This window comes from Elgaria multicarinata, chromosome 13 (genome assembly GCF_023053635.1).
Source record: "Elgaria multicarinata webbii isolate HBS135686 ecotype San Diego chromosome 13, rElgMul1.1.pri, whole genome shotgun sequence".
In the NCBI taxonomy this organism is placed as follows: Eukaryota; Metazoa; Chordata; class Lepidosauria; order Squamata; family Anguidae; genus Elgaria; species Elgaria multicarinata.
This window is the reverse complement of record NC_086183.1, coordinates 31,611,768-31,633,323: the sequence shown is the minus strand read 5'-3', so window position 1 is coordinate 31,633,323 and position 21,556 is coordinate 31,611,768. Positions and strand designations below refer to the sequence as shown.

General features: G+C 45.8%; 2 protein-coding genes across 2 annotated transcripts in view; one reads left to right on the top strand and one right to left on the bottom strand.

Moving 5' to 3' along the window:
* The window catches only part of DMPK (DM1 protein kinase), a 399,930-nt gene that overhangs the window by 262,018 nt on the left and 116,356 nt on the right, over positions 1 to 21,556 (top strand). The gene's annotated exons all lie outside the window — the stretch shown is intronic.
* Positions 14,460 to 14,969, bottom strand: NANOS2 (nanos C2HC-type zinc finger 2). The gene has a single exon (XM_063139757.1). It carries the CDS (start codon positions 14,967 to 14,969, stop codon positions 14,460 to 14,462), a length of 510 nt encoding a protein of 169 aa, XP_062995827.1.

Sequence of the window (21,556 nt, the reverse complement as noted above, 5' to 3'; positions counted from 1 at the left end):
GTCACTTCTCCATCCGTGCGTTTGTCCCGCATTCCTTCCTCTATTTGAAAGAGGAAGTAAACAACGTGCACATGGCCCATTCAGTGGGCTGTTTTGATCCGCTGCTTCTCCTGCAGACAGCGAGAGATAGTGGCAACTTCCATCTTTAAAAATAAGTCAGACTTACTGGGTGTTTTTTGTCATGCAAAGAAGGCTAGAAGGGGCGGGAGGTGTGCGGGAGGCAGACAACATTGTGAGAGGGACCTGTGAAAACCATGAGTGCACAGTAACGAGTGTGCAATAAAACGCTCGTCTGATGAAGCTATAACAATCAGAAGGCATCGGGCAGCTCTTGCATCTTTTCTTCCTTAATGGATATTTTTTGGTTGGAAAATGGATGAAAGAAGCTGTGGGGAAACACGGGAAGAGTGACACAGTGCGATTGCACAACCCACCTTGGAAGCAGGTGATTTGCCCAGGAGGTATTCCAGGCTTATTGTGCCCGAAGGAAATGTTACCCATACCTCAAAAGCCTTTTCAGTTCGCCTGTTTTATTTTTAAAATAATTTCAACTGTAACATTTTAAACCATGTCCCTTCCAAAGTCCTGATTTTGGGACCTAATGCAGCCTGACATTTGCTCTGTAAATACAAACCTTTAAAGGGAGGGTTTAAAGTTGCATATGGTTTGGTGATCTTCCTTATGTATGATTGGGATGCTGAGTGCAGATGCTGTGTGCAGAGAAAGACAGAGAACATTTTCCCTCGAGTGAGAGGCAGTTGCCTAGTGACTGAGCAAAACAAAAAGCATAGTATTCCTAGCTTTCGCTGCAAGGATGCAGCTGTGTGTTTGTGCATGCAGGTAAGGAGGGAGAGAGCAGATATTGATGGCTGCAATCCTATGCACACTTCCTTGGGAGAAAACATGCATAAGGATCAGCCTGCAAGAGGTGGTTCACGCACATTGTTTTTATCCGTTCAGATGCAATTCTTTCCCCCCATGTCTATATTTTCCCCAAATGTATTGCTTGCACAAAACATACATTGGGCATTGCAGAATAAAACCCCTCCTTTCTTCTCCTACAGCTACATTCAGCCCCGTAGCCTGAAATTTTGTAACTGGAGTGCATCAGGGTCCGCTAAGAAGCAGGCAGCAGGATTCTAAATATAGATAGCCTAATATGCTTGATAAACTCGTTTAACTCTTATTCCACATTAATAAAATACAGTCTGATTTTGTAACATTTACAGACAAGGGCTGGTGCTGGTCAGTTATCCCAGGGCTTTTGCATTCACTGGCCAAAACATGGGGACCTGGAAGCAAGTTTGCTTCTTAGTGAACTGTTGGATAAAATTTGGCCTAGACACTTTTCCTTAAATCTCCGTCGGTAAAAAGGATAGTGACTTCTTCTATTTTTTATATGAAAGCTGAAAATTCAGGGAAGAGGCCTCGAGCAAGCTAAATTCCGTGGCTAAATTAGAAATGAAATATCGTCTGAATCCCTAAGTATAGCATAGATACCTGTATGTGGTGGGTCTGATGTCTGATCTTTGTGATCCTGTGAGATGTCACTTAAGTCAACGAATGACAAAAACATCCTTGTGAGTTGGGCTTCATCAGAGCAAACTGCCTCCCTCCACCAGTTTTGAACTTGACCTCTGTTTTCTACAGGTGCCTGCACATGTAGCGGAGATAGCAAAACGTAAGTAATTCACCCGTTGTCACTGGGTGAAATTTCCCTCTCTTCAACGTACCCTAAACCGGATAGTTTCTTCTGTTCTGTACCATTCTGTGCTCGCTCTCAACCCGCCTCCATCCAGAGCAGTCCAGGAAGAGGGATGTTAAAGTAGCAATGTTAGGAATACATGTGGGGGGGGCACTCTTCTCCCCCCACCCCAACTTTGCCTCCTTTTGTCTTCCCTTCTGCTGAATTTAACTTCTTGTTTACAATGTACACAATGTACTGCACTACACTGTGGGGTTGACCAGTTAACCCTAATGCACTTCAAATGGATTTCTCTCCTCCCCCCAAAAAAACACCTTCTTGAACCGCTTTCTCCCTCTTTTGTCACATCACACTGTAAACCCTTAGATTAACAACCTCAGATTATAAATAAAGTTTCAACAGAGATTGCTCTCTTTTAATATGTACAGCAACGCTGAACTCTCTGTAGTATGGACGTCTATGCATTTAAAAAAAATTAATAGAGAAATTAAATCACATGGCCCCTTACAGCTTACTGCCCACTGGAATGCCTTTCAAATGCAATAAGTCTAAAATCTCTCCACTTGCTTAGGACATCATTTTTTGTTTCGAGAAGAATTTTGTTGCTTGTATAGGCGTGCGCAAGGGCTGTGCTGGGGGAGCCCAGGAACACCCTAATGTCTGAAGCAAAAAGCATCTCTTTGATCCTCCCCTCCCCTGCAATGGCCCTCCCACAGTTAGGCAAGCTGAACGCATAGTAAGGCATCAGTCTCCACAGTGTTTAATAAATAAATGAATAAAAATGTACTTTATGATTGAGTATTCAATAAATGTTCACATTTTTTAAAAAAAAATCCCTGGATGTACCCCCTAGTAGAATCATAGAATCACAGAATAGTAGAGTTGGAAGGGGCCTATAAGGCCATCGAGTCCAACCCCCTGCTCAATGCAGGAATCCATCTTAAAGCATTCCTGACAGATGGATGTCCAGCTGCCTCTTGAATGCCTCTAAGGTGGGAGAGCCCACAACCTCCCTAGGTAACTGATTCCATTGTCGTACTGCTCTAACAGTCAGGAAGTTTTTCCTGATGTCCAGCTGGAATCTGGCTTCCTTTAACTTGAGCCCATTATTCCGTGTCCTGCACTCTGGGAGGATCGAGAAGAGATCCTGGCCCTCCTCTGTGTGACAACCTTTTAAGTATTTGAAGAGTGCTATCGTGTCTCCCCTCAGCGTTCTCTTCTCCAGGCTAAACATGCCCAGTTCTTTCAGTCTCTCTTCATAGGGCTTTGTTTCTAGACCCCTGATCATCCTGGTTGCCCTCTTCTGAACACGCTCCAGCTTGTCTGCATCCTTCTTGAATTGTGGAGCCCAGAACTAGACACAATACTCTAGATGAGGCCTAACCAGGGCCGAATAGAGAGGAACCAGGACCTCACGTGATTTGGAAGCTATACTTCTATTAATGCAGCCCAAAATAGCATTGGCCTTTCTTGCAGCCCTATCACACTGTTGGCTCATATTCAGCTTGTGATTTACAACAATTCCAAGATCCTTCTCGTTTGTAGTATTGTGAGCCAAGTATCCCCCATCTTGTAACTGTGCCTTTGGTTTCTATTTCCTAGATGTAGAACTTGGCATTTATCCCTATTAAATTTCATTCTGTTGTTTTCAGCCCAGCACGCCAGCCTATCAAGATCACTTTGAAGTTTGTTTCTGTGTTGCATATGCCTATGGTTGCTTGAAATCAATTTGACTCTGTGTGTGTGGGGGGGGGGGGGGCGTTGCTTCGTTGCTTCGTTTGCTTCGTTTTCTGTTTGTCAGTGAAGTCACCGGGCACAATTTGGACGGACAATGTTCTAGTTTTGTGCTCTTTTTGACGTTAGTAACAGATGACACGTTTCCAGAACTGGAGTTCCCGCACTTGTTACCTGCCTCTGTTCTTGGAACTTACATAGGTTGATTGCTGGAAACCACCTCCCCTGCCCCTCTCAGAAATGCCTTGTCAAATTATTGTTACACTCTTACATCGGATACCCTTGCTTCCAAACGCTTTGCATAGCAAATGGCAGGCAAAGAGAAGCTATCCATTAGAACAACTGGAAGGCACATCTGGAAGGCAGTAGGTTGGGGAAGTCTGTTTTAAAACTTTGATACAGGGCGACTGTATGATGTCCAATGCGGTGTCTACAGCCTCCTCTTCCGTTTCAATGGCCACCATTCCTACTTCCAACTTCCAACTCAAAGGTCATTTTTCTGCCTATCGTCCCTCCTCGCCTACTTGCCTTGCCTCCAAAAGCAGCTTAGGGTGACCATATGAAAAGGAGGACAGGGCTCCTGTATCTTTAACATAGAAAAGGGAACCCGGTGAAATCCCCTCTTCATCACAACAGTTAAAGCCGCAGGAGCTATACCAGAGTGACCAGATTTAAAAGAGGGCAGGGCACTTGCAGCTTTAACTGTTGAGATGAAGAGGGGATTTCACCAGGTTCTCCATATATACAAATGACACCTGCAGAAATTCCCTTTTCAATACAACTGTTAAAGATACAGGAGCCCGGTCCTCCTTTTCATATGGTCACCCTAAAGCAGCTCCAACTTCCAATTATGAAAGTGTTGTTTTGCAAGAATCTTAAGACACCAGAGACAGCTACGTTATTCTCGGCCTACACTACAACTGAAACTCCAACAAACACGAACTCCACTCTTCCTAACTCCACTCTTCACTTCCTTTTTTCCTCCCAGCTCCCTTCCATGCCTCTACTACAACTCTCAACATGCAATTCACCTACCACAATACCACGGAAAGCAACCACACGATGCACTGCACTACACTGTAGGGTGGTCCACTTAACTCTAATGCACTTCAAATGGATTTCCCCCTCCTTCTCCCCCACCTGTATTCATGAGCAAATGGCTGCTCTAGAAGCTTTCCTGTCTGTACGGAGAGGGTGGAGAAAGTGAGGGTGGACAACAAGGCCAGGGACAGCTAAAGTTATGCCTGCCTTGTGGTCTCCATGACCCTTAATAAGCCCCAGGGGTTAAGGAGTTGTTGGGTCAGAATTAGCACAGATAGGAGGACTCAAGGGAGGGTCTCTTCCAATATCTGATACTCACCCCCTTCTTTTAATTTCTCCTCAGCGAATAGAATATAGAGCCCAGCTGAGTCAGTTTGAGAGAACGAACCACTTCTCTGCAGGATATTGCCCTCAGTGCCTCGAAAGGACTCCTGCCACCAGTTCTGGAATAAACGCCATCCTTGTCTTCCATTCACTGCTGGAAACCTTTTGTTGGGAGGCCTTAAACCAGACTCTTGGTTTGGTTTGGGAGCAGGCATAGCTTACTTGGGAATTCCTCTCGGATCCCTCCGTATCGGATTTGAAATCTGTTTGGAACTGGTTTAAATCCTTTTAGGACCGAACGAAAGTTTTGCAAAGGCGCTAAGAACCACAGCTACAAGGTTCCACGAGCGGCAAGTGTGACCGTCAAAACCAGACTTGAAATGGGCTTTGTTTCCTAATGTAGACGTGCCCTAAGGTGAGCATGTCTACATTAGGAAGCTCTCTAGACAGCTTCGTTATTTATTACTATTTTAAAAAATTCTTAACCTCTTGGATGAAGTTCCTTAAGAGGGGAGAAAGATCCCCTAAAGCCCCAAACAGCCTAATGTGAACTGCGCATGCTCAGTTCTTACACAGTGCTGAGACTCTGTTGGGTGGTGCTGGAATGGAGTCTCCTCGAAGAAGGCATGGCTGGCTGGCTGGCTGGCTGGAACCCTGGCAGGAGCTCTCCCTCCCTACAATGTTTTCTTGCGGCTGAGGGCCGATCACTTGAGAAACAAAACGGAGCCATGCAAAAGGGCAGGTAGTGGTTTCTTTCTCTATAGCGAAGGGTTTCCTAGAGATGCAGAAAGAAAACATTTAAAAGAAGCAAATGGCCCCATAAGTTTCCTGGACCTCTGGAATACTGAGAACGGCTGAGATGCAGAATATTATTAGGATGTCAATTGAGAGGGAAAATAGAGGCCAGGGGATTGATCAGTTCAAATCACAGCTTATTTTATTTAAAAATATTTTTATACCGCCACCTCGCGATAAAACCATTTCCATTAAAAACCCTCAGGAGAAATAGGGTTTGTGGGGATGGGGAGGTATGGGCCATGAGGTTAAAAAACTCCCCTCAGGGATGTCTGAGAAGGAAAGGGCCAAAAGACTCCCTTTTCCAGAACCACCCCCTTCCCCCTGCTAGATACTGATAAAATGTTCGGATTCAGGATTTGCAGCGAGCCCCCAAACTGCACATCTGCCTGGCAGCGGGTTGAGAGTTTGTGTGGAGGCAGGCGTAAAATGGTACCCTTTTCTCTTTTCCCCTCACGTTTCTTCCCATCATCACCATAGCAAGCTGGAAAGCAGACACTGCAAGGCTCACGTTCCGGGCTGGCTGGTGTTTTGAACAGGAGCGTGCGTTTTAGGACAGGGTCGTAGAAGTTGAGGCTTGGGAACCACATCTGGTGCTCCGGGGTTTCTCAGAAGGCTGCAAACCCTGCCAGTGGTTATTTCCCACTCCCACCCCGTTCTAACAGGTGGAAATGCCTCCTCTAAGGCGTAGTTACTAGTTTTAAGCTGGTATTTTTTTTTCCTATTTTCAGCCCTGCCCATTCTGCCTTTTGGCTCCATCCACCACGGGAACACGGCCCGGTCAGAAAAGGGCAGGCTGAATAGAATCATACCTGAAGCTTAAATGTGGGGTTTGCTGGTTTGCTCACATCTCTTTGGGACTGGCTGCAACTGTACGGTCAGATCACATACGGATCTTGTCCAGAGTTAATTCGTTGCACCAGAGACCACCGAGAGAGTTTCGGAGGGTGCCATAAATTCAAATAACTTTGTCATGGCCTAAATGTTTGTATATGACCCAAAACTAGAGAGTCCTCTTCATTAGATGGAGGAAGTAGAATCATAGAATAGCAGAGTTGGAAGGGGCCTACAAGGCCATCAAGTCCAACCCCCTGGGAAGCTCGATACTGAGTCTGACCCCTGGTCCATCTAGCCCAGTGTTGTTGACACGGACTGGCAGCATTAGCTCTCCAAGGTTTCAGGCAGGCAGGATCCTTTCCAGCCCACCTGGAATCAAACCTTGGACCTTCTGCATGCCCAACAGGGGCTTTACCACTACCCTCGATTTGAAAGTGTCTTCTATACTGACAGAATGCTTCTCCTGATGTGAACCTACCGGTACACTATGCTCAACATCTAAGGTCCTCCTCCAGGTGCCTACTCCGAGGGGAGCTCAGAGGATGGCAACAAGGGAGAGGGCCTTTTCAGTGGTGGCCCCTCAATTATGGAATGATCTCCCTGATAAGGCTCGCCTGGTGCCAACGTTGTTATCTTTTCGGCGCCAGGTCAAGACTTTTCTCTTCTCCCAGGCATTTAACAGCATTTAATAGCATATGCTGAGTTTTTTAACTGACCCCAGAATAGTTGTTTTTAATGGATAGTTTCTTTTTGTTTGTATTTTATGCTTTTTATGGTTTTAAATTTTGTATATTTGTTTTTAATGTTCATTGTTTTTAACTTTTGTAAAACTCCCAGAGAGCTTTGGCTATGGGGCGGTATGTTGTTGTTTATTCGTTCAGTCATTTCCGACTCCTTGTGACTTCATGGACCAGCCCACACCAGAGCGTTCTGTCGGCCGTCGCCACCCCTAGCTCCCCCAAGGTCAAGTCTGTCACCTCCAGAATATCATCCATCCATCTTGCCCTTGGTCAGCCCCTCTTCCTTTTGCCTTCCACTTTCCCTAGCATCAGCCTCTTCTCCAGGGTATCCTGTCTTCTCATTATGTGGCCAAAGTACTTCAGTTTTGCCTTTAATACCATTCCCTCAAGTGAGCAGTCTGGCTTTATTTACCGGAGTATGGACTGGTTTGATCTTCTTGCAGTCCAAGGCACTCTCAGAATTTTCCTCCAACACCACGGTTCAAACGCATCTCTCTTCCTTCGCTCAGCCTTCCTTATGGTCCAGCTCTCGCAGCCATAGGTTACTACGGGGAATACCATGGCTTTAACTATGCGGACCTTTGTTGTCAGTGTGGTGTCTCTGCTCTTAACTATTTTATCAAGATTTGTCATTGCTCTCCTCCCAATAAATAAATAAATAAATAAATAAATAATAGGATTGTCCCATCCAAGTCTACTTTAGGGCGCAATCCTATGCGTGTTTAGACAGAAAGAAGTCCTACAACAGCATGACTGTCTGGGGAACGCGGGGAGTTGTAGGACTTTCCCCCCCTGTCTAAACACACATAGGTTTGTGCTCTTAAAATCAAAGCGCCACCAGATGGAAGAGCTAGGCCTGGAAATTGCCCAACCCACACTTAGCACCTGGACAGCAGAGTTCCCTGCTGAGTGGTCCTCGCTATGGTGGGATGTATTGCATTCCTACTGAAACCGTAGTTATGATTTATAAATGTGCCTCTATACATAAATGTTAGCATGTGCAAATGTTATGCAAACTGGGGACCTCTTTTCCTTTTCTTTTGTGGAGATAAGTGGCAAGTATCAAAACCCAGAGTTCTGAAGCAAAAAAAGCACACGTGTTTTGTCTGTAAGAGTGTATGCTTGTGTGTCAGCAGGTAGAGGTCCATCTTCCTTCCTGTGTGCAAGAGAAAGGCGGGTTGGTACATGGTGTGCCATAGAGCTGAGAGTTTCGACCTGGCCTGGCTGGGGGTCACGTTCACCTGGGCTGGCTTGTCTTAGAGTCTAGCTTTTAAACCTTGGTTGCTTGGGGTTATTCTACAGCGACCTCGTGTAGGACCCCACTCAATCGATCCCTTGACTTTGTTGATTGAAAATGGGGCGGCTGGCATGGCAGGAGAGAAGGCCCGTGGTCTTTCCTATTGATCTCCTACCTTTCTTGTCAGTTTCAAGAGAACACAGCTCTTCGGGAGGAGACCCACCGTCTCCACCAGAGATACAAAATTACACTTTGTCCCAGGGCTGCCTGCTCTGAGAGGCCTTGAACAGCAGTTAAGCTGCTGGGCTGGGTATCAGACCACAGGCCTGTGTAAGCCAGGATCCTGTCGCTTCATGCAGCTCTGTGCTGAATGCTGCTAGGCAAGGTGTGAACACCCCCACCTCCCATTTGAATGTAAGAAGAACCTTGCATCCTAGGATCAAAGGCCCGTCTCGTTCGCCACCCTGCTTCCAACAACAGTCTGCCAGATGATTCTAGAAGCTCACAAGCAGGCCATGAAAGCAAGAGAACATCAGAAGAGCCCTCCTGGATCAGACCTTCTGTCTCCCACAGGGGCCAACCAGATGGCACAACAGGAACCTCACAAGCATGACATGAGTGCAATGCTATCCTCTCACTCATGCCTCCCAGCAACTGGTGTACAGAGTTATACTGCTGGAGGTAATATACATAGAGCGACCATATGAAAAGGAGGACAGGGCTCCTGTATCTTTAACAGTTGCATAGGAAAGGGAATTTCAGCAGGTGTCATTTGTATATATGGAGAACCTGGGGAAATTCTCTCATCATCACAACAGTTAAAAACTGCAGGAGCCCTACCTAGCGTGTCGAGATACAAAAGAGGGCAGGGCACCTGCAGCTTTAACTGTTGTGATGAAGAGGAAATTCCACCAGGTTCCCCATATATACAAATGACACCTGCTGAAATTCCCTTTTCAATACAACTGTTAAAAGACACAGGAGCCCTGTCCTCCTTTTCATAGGGTCACCCTAATATACAGGCACTGTGTCTAGTAACCTTATCCTCCAGGAATTGTGCAAACCCCTCTTTGAACACCATCAGACTTGATGGCCGTCGCTATGTCGTCTGGTAGCAAATTTCATAGTCTAGCTATGTGCTTTGTGAAGAAGTCCTTCCTTTAATCTATCCTGAGTCTCCACCATTCAGCTTCGTGGGATGACCCCTGGGTTCTAGTATTAGGCGATGGAAGAAAAATGTCTTCCTATCCTAGGGTGGCCTTATGAAAAGGAGGAGAGAGCTCCTGTATCTTTCACAGTTGTATTGCTAAGGGAATTTCAGCAGGTGCCATTTGTATATATGGAGAACCTGGTGAAATTCCCTCTTCATCACACCAGTTAAAGTTGCAGGTGCCCTGCCCTCTTTTAAATCTGGTCACAGTATAGCTGCAGTATAGCTCCTGCAGCTTTAACTGTTGTAATGAAGAGGGAATTTCAACAGATTCTCCATATATAAATGACACCTGCTGGAATTCCCTTTTCAATACAACTGTTAAAGATACAGGAGCCGGGTCCTATCCACTTACCCTACCTATCCACACCAGGCATAATGTTTACAACCCACTCTCATGGCCTTTTTTGCTCTAAACTAAACTAAAAAGCCCCAAAGATTGTAAACTGTCATTTTATTTATTACATTTCTCTACCACTCAATAGCCAAAACCCTCTGGGTGGTTTACAAAGATGAAAACCCTAAAAAAAAATAACATCAAATCAACGTACAAAAATATAATGATTTGAAAACAATTTCCTCGCCAGGGAGATGCTCCAGACCCTCAATCATTTCGCATGCCCTTTCCTGCACCGTCTACAGCTCTACAACATCCTTTGCACCCTGTGCTGCAGCTGGCCTTGCACAAGGTCTACCAAATGTGGTTGCACCGTGTAGATCTGTGCAGAGGCATATTGAAATGGGCAGTTTTATTTTCAGTACCTTTCCTAATGATCTGTGACAGGAAATTTGCCTTTTTCACAGCAGCTGCGTACAAGGTCAATATTTTTAATCAAGCTATCCATTGTGACCCCAAGATCTCTTTCTTGGTCAGTCACCGCCAGCTCAGATCCTATCAGTGTATACGTGAATTTAGGATTATTATTATTTTGCCCCAATACGCTTTTCTTAACACTTTCTAACATGGAACCACATTTGCCATTTCAATGCCTAGTTTGGAGATAACCTTTTGGAGTGCTTTGCAATCCCTGTTTTGATCACCTTGAATAATCTGGTGTGATCTACACAATCGCAGCCACCTCACTGCTGACTCCTAAGTCTAGATCAGTGGTTCCCAAACTTTTTCAGGTCACCGCCCCCTCGGTTCCACGAACTCATGCCCAGTGCCCCCTACCCTACGCTATAAAAAATCATTATTCAGAATAGCGGTTTTCAATGATCCACTAAGGAAGATAATAACAATAAAATTCAAAACAGTAACAATTAATTGAATATTTATTCAAAATCCAATTGCATTTTTTTAGTTTATTCAATTAAACATAATTGATTAACTTGATCCAGTGATATCACCTTTTCAAAGTCTGATAGTCATTTAGCAAGAATATTAGATATCACAGGGCCTTAGATGATGAGTGTAGAATATTTGGGTAGGGTCATGCCGGGAGAGGCGCTCCATCAGCCTGAGTTGTCCGGAGCCGTGCTGCCCACAAGACCCACCTCAATCCACACAAGTATTAATACCATTTAAGAAGAGTCTTTTTAACAGTGAATTGAAATGTTTAAAAGCACCAAAACTCTAATGAAGAGACAAACCCTGCTTGGTGTGCCCCTGCCCCCACGCTGGCTGCAAACAGAGGCATTCACTCTCTTTTCCCTCCCTCCCTCACTCGGCAAGCCTGGGGTGGGTGCTTCCCATTTAAAGGGGCTGCGCTCCTTTGGATCCTGCTGGTCTGGGCGCCCGGACTGAGCAGCGGCGGCTGGGTGGAGGAGCTGAGCTGAGGAGATGAGAATGTAAAAGGGGCCGTACTGCGCAGGCCCCCTTTAAATGGGAAGCACCCGCCGCAGGCTTGCTGAGGGAGGGAGGGAAAAGAGAGCGAACGCCTCTGTTTTGCAGCCAGCGTGGCGGGGCACACCAAGCAGGGTATGTCTCTTCATTAGCGTTTTGGTGCTTTTGAAACATTTCAATTCACTGTTAAAAGGACTCTTCTTAAACTGTCTTAATACATGTGTGGATTCTTCTCCTATATGGCTTGGGACCAAACTATTTTCTTCCATAAAAATGTCCCTGGGTTTTAAGACCTTCTGGAGAGGCGCTTCTTGGAAAAGACCACCTCGAGCGCCCCCCTGCTGCCCCTTTGCCTGTTAGCGCCCCCCTATGCAATCCCACCGCCCCCAAGGGGGCAGTACTGCCCACTTTGGGAACCACTGGTCTAGATCATTAATGAACAAGTTAAAACTCTGAGTCACATTCTAATGACTCTCCATATTACCATCTGTGCACACATGAGAACACAAGCAAACTGCCATTGGTAAGTCAGCGACTTGAAGACCTTAAAAACAGACCTAAAAAAATGTTATGGCATAATGCCGTTGACTTCAATGTGGCCATTCTTGAACAAAGAAACTTCAAATCAAGATCGCAGCATGAAACACAAACTGCGATTTGTCAAGAAGTTCAATTCCATCACCTTAGGCCTGAATTGGGATAATGGGTTCTTATCACACTCTGATCTGTTTCACATGTGCCACCCAGGCAGGATTTAGCATTATATTCATGAGCAATGTCTCAGGCTTCCACGTCCACCTTCCCCTTCTCCTCCTCCTGCATGGCCAGGAAGAAGAATAAAGAAAAATGTGTAGAGCGAAGCTTTGGTGCTTTGAATCTTTATTTTTGTTTTCAAATCAGTTCTTCAGTGTACTCACTCTACGTGTTTCGGACAGTGTCCTCCGTCAGGAGCTACATAGGAAATGAGTAAAACTGTCAATTAGACACATAGGTGAGCCTCATGATTCAGTTTTACTATCCCAGATTCTTGTCTTGTTGTTATGTACGAACCCGGCCTTAATGGTAGAACGTAATTGGATTTTATTGTGGAATTGCACCACCTTGTTTATGAAATTCTATGGCCCAGATAATATCTTCAGTTTGTAGTCTTCCTGTGTTTTCTCACTGCTTCCTCCACCTTTTAAAATATTTTTTAAAAGATTTAAGATGTTTTTGGGATGTTTTAGCAATGTGTATTATGTTTTAATTCAGTTTTATGTTTTTTAAATTTACTGTGGTTCTCTGCCTTGAGGCGGGTAAGAATTATTATTATTATTATTATTATTATTATTATTATTATTATTATTACCAGAAAAGATGGGAAATCTGTTGAGGAAGAAAAGACGGAATTGCTGTGCAATTTGGCCTTTTGATTTTTAGTGCGAAGAGCTAAACTTAGATACAGACTGTCTGTATTTTTTGCATTTCATTCTGACCTTACTGCTTGCAGTTCCTACAACCCCCAAGCAACCACGGGTTAAATTCACACTTAGTCATACTGATAGTAGATCCATTGAAAGCAATGGGACTTAACTTCGTCATGACTAACTTAAGCCCCATTGATTTCAGTAGGTTTACTAATCCCAGATCTAACTCCATGTGCACAGATATATTTGCAGCTTAGGATAACACTTCGTGCATCTGATAAGTGTTTAGTCTTAGTCCACAACATTCTTAATTGTTTTGGGTGAACTCTGAGAAGCAGGGGACGGGTATTCATTGGTCAGCAGGGGGCGGTTGGGGCGGTTGTGCCTTGCACACAACATGCACCTCCAAGGAACAGTGAAAAGGTTTTTTTTTTAAAAAAGTCAACTAAGCAAATACATGCCAAATAAATAAACAAATATAAAATAAAGTTCAGAATTTATACAAGTTGCAGAAATCTCTCTTCTTTGCATGGGATCTAAATTACGTTGGTGAAAATTCAGCGTTGTTTTTTTTTTTAATATGCACACTTCCTTTTCCCCATCTTTTTTCCACTTCCTTCTCCAACATTTCTGCTCTCCAGCCCACTGATATATTGCATCAACTAAATATCTGCAGATTTATGCAAAGGTGGCTACAGTCCTAAACATACTGATGAGGCTGTTTGTCGTACTGGGCTATGGCCCTTTCTACACCTAAGGGTTATCCCAGGAAAATGGAGGGGTCTTCCCTGCCTGCTCCTGGGATCCCGTGTGTGTCCTTTGGATGCACAAGGATGATCCCGGGATGATCTCAGGAAAAAAGGCAGGTGTAGAAACAGCTGAAGTAAGATTTACATCCAAGAAACCCTGTTTTAGTTACGATCTCGCTGTTGCATGAATCCCTTGCAGGTGAACAAAATTCAACCCCGTTATTAAAAACGCAGTGGAAATCCCTGGTTTAATGCAAGAGCAAGAAAAAACATTCTTTATTAAATTCAACAGTCACAACGCGTCATTCGAAAAATCATAATAAACTTACATATTACAAACAACAATGAGAGGTCAGACAAGAACAAACATAAATACCTTTCTTTCTTGATATTTGTTTTCAAAGCGTATAAACTTCACTCATGTGTTCAAAACAAGATATAACAAAAACTTTTCTTTTTAAAAAACGGTATTTTTAAGTCTGCCTCCTTCTGAGCCACATAGAGCTGACATGATTTCAAGCCAATTACAAACTTAAAAAGGATGCTTGCCAATGCACAAATCCTGTTTTTGACGGCAAATACAGCAATAGCGTTATTTCCCTCCTCAAACTAAAGCAGGTTGCATTTGGAGGGAGTCCCACAAATTCCAGCGTCTTTAAAAACAAACCAAAACAAACCTGATATTACTCCCATCCATCATCTTCTTGGCAAAAAAAAAAAGCAAATCGTACAGGGGGGGAAAAAAAGTCTATTTCAAAAGAAGAACTGGATGAAAACGGCAACACAAAGTTGGCTTCTTTGGAGTTCTCTCCCAGCGTAGTTTGTCTTACTTCTCCCATCTCCTTGATTGCTGAATTTTGCCCTTTTTGATTCAACAATGATGGTTCCTCTCCCTTCATCTCTTGACTTTTCGCCCGGCCGAGTTGCGTCCGCACTTGCGGTACAGCGACTGCTTCCCCTGGTTGAACGGGCAGTATTTCAGCGTGTGGGCCTTGTCCGCAGTTGCGCCACACAGCGGGCACACGTAGTTCCGCAAGATGGGGCAGATGACCATCCCATCCGCTCTCTTCAGCGGGTGGGATGAGTAGACGTTTTTGGATTCGCCGTTGTGCTTGCAGAAGTTGCAGATGCCCCTGTCCGCCGGCGGAGAGGTCTGCGAAGGGCTGCCATTCGTGCCACCCCCGCTGCTGCTGCTGCTTCCGTTGGCACACTGCACCATGGCTCCCAAGGAGTCCTCAGGTGCAACACTTGGTGGCCCATCGCAGCCGAGGGTGTCCCAGATCGGAGAGGAAATGTGGTCTTTCTTCTCCTGTACGATCTCTGCCACCACCTTTGAGAGGTTAAGGTAATCCTTCCACCTGTCAAAGCAGTGGCCCCCGGCCATGACAGGGGAATATGGTGGCATAGCTACGCACGATCTGGTGAACATGCTGGCAAGTGTGACGTGCGCTACTCAGGCATGATTCTTTTAATTGATGTGGACCCAGTTTAGACAATGTTAAAATTGGGGGGAGGTGGAGTCTGCCATTTAAAGGGCCAGGGTATCAAAACCTTCAGCCTCAAACCCTCCCACCCACAAATCTGCCCTCCATGCCCTGAATTTAACCTGCACACGTCTAGACTTCAAAGGTTTTCTGCAAAGGACCCATGAGGCAGCCAAGCACAAGGAAAGGTCACCCCCCCCCCCATTTTCTCCAGCCGCAAAATGAGCTTGGCCAACATCCAGAGGTGGCTCCAGTTTTGCTTTGCTCCCCACTTGCCACCTCACCCCAAGACGCGGCTGCATTTCTGTCCTAGAGGAGACACCAGCTTAGGAAAGACAGTTGCCACCTGCAGTTGGAGAAGGAAAGGATGGAACCAATAATGATGGATCTTGCAAAACAGATTTAAACAGAATTTAAGAGATCTTCAAATGCCTGGGAGAACAAGAAAGGGCTTTTCCTGGTGCTGAGATGACTGAGAAGTAGGTGCCAGCTGATCCCCCTGGGAAGAGCATCCCACAGCATCCCACCACTACAAAAAGGCCCTTTCCTTAGTAGCCACTGACTACACCTCACTTGCCGGGGACACCTGGAAGAGGGCCTCAGAAGATTACCTGAAGCTCTGGGGTGGTGCACAGGGAAGGAGGTTGATCCTTCAAGTAACCTGGTTTCAAGCCATGAAGGGCCTTACAAAGATCAAAAGAATACTCTGAACGGGACTCGGAAACAGACTGGGATCCAGTACAGGTGACAAAATCCTGACGTAAAATGTTCCAGGTGTCCAGTCCCAGTCAACAATCCGGCAACCTTATTCTGGACAAAATGGGCGTTTTTGAAAAATGGTGTGAAAATGCAATGCATTCCAGATGGGAAGTTAACAAAGCATGGATCACCACGGAGGCCAAGCTATCTCCATCCTCTGAGCCGTAAGGACCACTGGGGTTTGGACCGGCACAGCAGTAGCAGTGACATCACCAAACTTTGAACTTGGTCCTTTAACAGGGAGTGCAACCCTGCCCCGAACAGGGTGAATACTACTAACTAGGGATGTACACGCACCCCCGATTCGCTTTGGATCCCAATTCGGACCTTCTGAATCGAGCCCGACTTGCTTTGGATCAATTTGGACCCAGTCCGCCTCGCCTCGAATCCGAATCCAAATCAAGATTCGGATGTCCGAATCATTCATTTTTTTCCAACTAAGGGATGAACTGATATACTTCAACCTTGGCATGCCTAAAGCCCTATTTAGGAGCGATCATGGTGCTAAGTTTCCTCTCTTTATCTTTAAAAATGACTGTGCATTCTTAAAAAAATAATTTTAAAACCTCAAACTTTTAAAAATTCCTAAAAATCAGAGGATGAACCGATATGCTTCAGCCTTGGCATGGCTAAAACCTTATTTAGGACCTATGATGGTGCTAAGTTTCCTCTCTTTATCTTTAAAAATAACAGTGCATTCTTAAAAAAATAATTTAGAAACCTCAAACCTTAAAAAATTCCTTAAAATCAGGGGATGAACTGATATCCATCCCAAAACCCAGGTTTAACAACTGATTGAAATGGATATAGAAATATATGTTGCCTTGCAGAGTGTTCAGAGGTGTTTTGCAACCGCTTGCTCACAGGGTATAATTGAAGAATAAAACTTGTTCAAAAATAGCTGGGAAGGGGCATAGAGAACCAAATAGATAAAAGAATAATATGCTATTGGTGTAAGGTACAACAGATGAATAATACTAGGCTACCCAAAAAATGCTTGATAGAATTATGTAATGGATTACCAATTAAAAATTAGGTACATCATGCTGCTCAACTTACCATCAAATATGGGTTTTCACTAACTAAGCTTAAAAGCTTCCCACTAGATATACAGAAAACCACCATCAAGAGAATTATAAGGGAGGTTATCACTCAAAAGGACCTAAACTCTGCTTATATATCCCCATGCACACCATTATATTTTAAACTCAAAGAGGCTTGTGAATGTGCAGATTGTTGTTGTGGTTTATTCGTTCAGTCGTCTCCGACCCCTCGTGACTTCATGGACCAGCCCACGCCAGAGCTTTCTGTTGGCCGTCCCCACCCCTAGCTCCCCCAAGGTCAAGTCTGTCACCTCCAGAATATCCTCCCTCCATCTTGCCCTTGGTCGACCCCTCTTCCTTTTGCCTTCCACTTTCCCTAGCATCAGCCTCTTCTCCAGGGTGTCCTGTCTTCTCATTATGTGGCCAAAGTACTTCAGTTTTGCCTTTAATACCATTCCCTCAAGTGAGCAGTCTGGCTTTATTTCCTGGAGTATGGACTGGTTTGATCTTCTTGCGGTCCAAGGCACTCTCAGAATTTTCCTCCAACACCACAGTTCAAAAGCATCTATCTTCCTTCGCTCAGCTTTCCTTATGGTCCAGCTCTCGCAGCCATAGGTTACTACGGGGAATACCATGGCTTTAACTATGCGGATCTTTGTTGTCAGTGTGGTGTCTCTGCTCTTAACTATTTTATCCAGATTTGTCATTGCTCTCCTCCCAAGAAGTAAACGACTTCTGATTTCCTGGCTGCAGTCAGCGTCTGCAGTAATCTTTGCGCCCAGAAATACAAAGTCTGTCACTGCCTCCACGTTTTCTCCCTCTATTTGCCAGTTATCAGTCAAGCTGGTTGCCATAATCTTGGTTTTTTTGAGGTTTAACTGCAACCCAGCTTTTGCACTTTCTTCTTTCACCTTCGTCATAAGGCTCCTCAGCTCCTCCTCGCTTTCAGCCATCAAAGTGGTGTCATCTGCATACTTTAACAATTTAACATTTGTACAACTTCGGAAATCTTTCACAAAGTTAAGGCTTTATATGATGGATACTGCCTATAGAGATGGGAGACACGGGGGCATCCCAAAAAATTAGCGTACTTGCATCTGGGGTCGCCCTGAGCCAGAGGACCTTGTCCATTATGATTTGCACTGTCCACTATACAATGACCCAAGGGAACGATTTGTGACACCCTTGATCGAAAATTGTCCTTCCCAGAGCCCACTGGATGTGATTTTTTTTTTTTACCTCCTAGTGCAGCCTTCCTCAACCTGGGGCGCTCCAGATGTGTTGGACTGCATCTCCCAGAATGCCCCAGCCAGTTATCAGTCTGGCTGCTGCATTTTCCGCAAGCTGCAGCTTCTGAACCGTCTTCAAAGGCTGCCCCACATAGAGGGCATTGCAGTAATCTAATTTGGAGGTTACCAGAGTATGAATGACTGAAGCTAGGTTATCCCTGTCCAGATAGGGGCATAGAAGGGCCACCAACCAGAGTTGGTAGAAAGCACTCTGTGCCACCGAGACCACCTAAGCCTCAAGTGACCGAGATGGTCCTAGGAGAACCTCTAAGCTACGAACCTGCTCTTTCAGGGGGAGCGCAACCCCATCCAGAACAGGTTGAACACACACACACCATCCGGTCAGAAGAACCACCCACCAGCAGCATCTCAGTCTTGTCTGGATTGAGTTTCAGTTTATTAGCCCTCATCCAGTCCATTGTCGCAGCCAGGCACCGGTTCAGCACATCCACAGCCTCACCTGATGAAGATGAAAAGGAGAAGTAGAGCTGCTGCGTGTCATCAGCATACTGGTAACAACGCACTCCCAAACTCCGGATGACCGCACCCAACGGTTTCATGTACATGTTAAACAGCATAGGGGACAAGACTGACCCCTGCGGAACCCCATACTGGAGAGTCCACGGGGCCGAGCAATGTCCCCCAAGCACCACCTTCTGGAGCTGACCCGCCATGTAGGAGCGGAACCACTGCAATGCCGTGCCTCCCACTCCCAACTCAGACAGTCGCTCCAGAAGGATACCATGGTCGATGGCATTGAAAGCCGCTGAGAGATCAAGGAGAATCAACAGAGTCACACTCCCCCTTAATAAATGGAGGAAGGAATAAAAACAATTCTGCAAAAGGAAATGGCGGACAGTGCAAGCATCAAGTAGTAGTAATGGGGGCCTTTAATTACCCTGATACCTGCTGGGAGACGAACTCTGCTAAGGGAAATTCCTGAGTTGCCTTGCGGATAACTGTCTTTTTCAGAGGGTGGAGGGAGAAACGAGATCAGCCATCCTTGACTTGATTTTAAGGAAAACGAAAGCGCCTACCTTGGACTTCAGGAAATCTGATGCTAAAGGCGCAATCAGAAACAAGCCCAATGAAGGGGGAAACAGAAGACGTGGCTACACCAAATGCTTAATGATGCTCCGAAGATTTTAAAAGGTCTCATATGGGAGGGAAATATGCTAGGGAAAGTGGAAGGCAAAAGGAAGAGGGGCCGACCAAGGGCAAGATGGATGGATGATATTCTGGAGGTGACAGACTTGACCTTGGGGGAGCTAGGGGTGGCGACAGCCGACAGAAAGCTCTGGCGTGGGCTGGTCCATGAAGTCACGAAGAGTCGGAAGCGACTGAACGAATAAACAACAACATATGGGAGGTGGGAAGAGGAACAGGTTAAGTACAGGCAAAGAAGGCATTGAGAAGGCTACAGCTCAGGATGAGCTGAGGTGGATGAGGGATGCTGCTAATAACAATAACAACAACAACAATAATAATAAATGTATTTCTTACCCGCCTCTCCATTTTGATCGAGGTGGGGAACAACAGTTAATATAAAATAAATAAAACTGAATTCAAACATAATATACATTGTTAAAACATCCTAAAGAATTCTAAAATTCCCCTGGGTAGGCCTGCCGGAAGAGATCTTGATAGCTTTCTTGAATGCTAATAGACTATCAAGTTGACGAGTCTCCTCCGGCAGGCCTTTCCACAGTCTGGGAGCAGCAGAAGAGAAGGTCCTCTGGGTAATACCTGTCAGCCTAACTTTGACTGACTGAAGTAGATTCTTCCCAGAGGACCTGAGTGTGCGGGGCGGATTGTCTGGGAGAAGGCGATCCTGCAGGTAGCCTGGACCCAAACCATGTAGGGCTTTAAAGGTGATTACCAACACTTTATACTTCGCCTGGAAACTAATTGGCAGCCAGTGAAGAGATTTTAAAACTGGTGTAATACGGTCACCCCTAGGTGTACTGGTGACCAGCCTGGCTGCCATATTTTGAACTAGTTGAAGTTTCTGGACTAGGCACAGAGGTAGCCCCATGTAGAGCGCATTGCAGAAGTCGAGCCTTGAAGTTACCAGCATGTGCACGACCGTCTTTAGGTCTTCCGCCTCTAGGAAGGGGCACAGCCGAAGCTGATAGTAGGCACTCCTGGGCTTCTTCAGCTACGTTTAGCATAAAAGGAGGACAAAATGAATGGTGCACCAACTGCACAGCGAAGATGGCAAAATGCTGTCAGGTGACAAAGAAAAGGCAGACCTGCTCAGCTCCCACTGTGGCTCAGCCTTCTCCCAAAAGAGTAGAGCCTGTGGCCCGTTTGGCCTATGTGACAGGCAGAAGCGCAGCTTGAGGTGGACAGAGGGATGGTCATTCGTCTCCACGCGGAATGGGAGATTGAGCAGACCTCACAGGTGCCACGATTGGCTGTTCCCTTACGGCTTGCACACCCTCACACTTGGGAACCCTTGTGCCCACTAAACCCAAATCAAGATGTTTGCTTGGTTTTTATTGTATCGATCTTTAGAATCATGAAACAAATGTACTCAGCTCATTCTTATCCTTGCGTTCTTCCAAGAAGCCCTGGTCGGGGTGCCCAGTTCTTCCCTCTCTATTCCAGTGGAGGCTGGTAGCTCCAAACCAGCAAATGCCCATTACTCAAGGGGTGCCTGAAGATTCTGAAATTGGGGTTTAAATTGAATTAGGGCACAATCCTACGCATGTTTAGACAGAAAAAAAGTCCTACAGAGCCCAGCATGCTGGCTGGGGAATGCTGGGACTTGTAGGACTTTTGTCTGTTTAAACATGCATAGGATGTATTTATTTATTACATTGCATCCTTCATGGTTTTAGAACCTAAACTGGTTGTCTTTCATATGTCTCAGGATGAATTTATTTAGGAAATTGATGCTTGTTTCGGATCTTCCAGCGTAATTCAATTCCCACTCCCCTTACCTGCCCTAAGCGGGTCCGGAACTTGTAGCATCGTCCTACCTGGAGAGTCTGAGCTACGCGCACCACAACCACTAGGGGGCAGTAACGCGCCGCGTTTCTTCAACGCCGACCTCCCTCCGGGCTACCTGTGCCACGAGAATTGATTGACTAGCTAAAGCGCCAATAGCCGTCATCAAGAGGCGGGCAGCGCGCGTGGGCGGGCTGATTTGATTCTCTTAGCCAATAAGCGGTAACCAGCTGCGCTTCTCGTCTCGGATAGGGCGGCCTTTACAGTAGGGAGGAGGGGGGAAATGGCGGAGGTGGTTCCGCCTCGTCGAGGGACGGTTCCCGTCGCGCCCGATGGAACGCGGCCGGGTGACTGACGTTGCTCCAAGCCAATAGCGGCGCAGGGGCGGGTGAGCGGGCGGCCAATGGCAGGGGCGGGAAGGAGAGGTCGCTCCTCAGAGGCGGCAGTTGAGGTGCGGCGACGCGC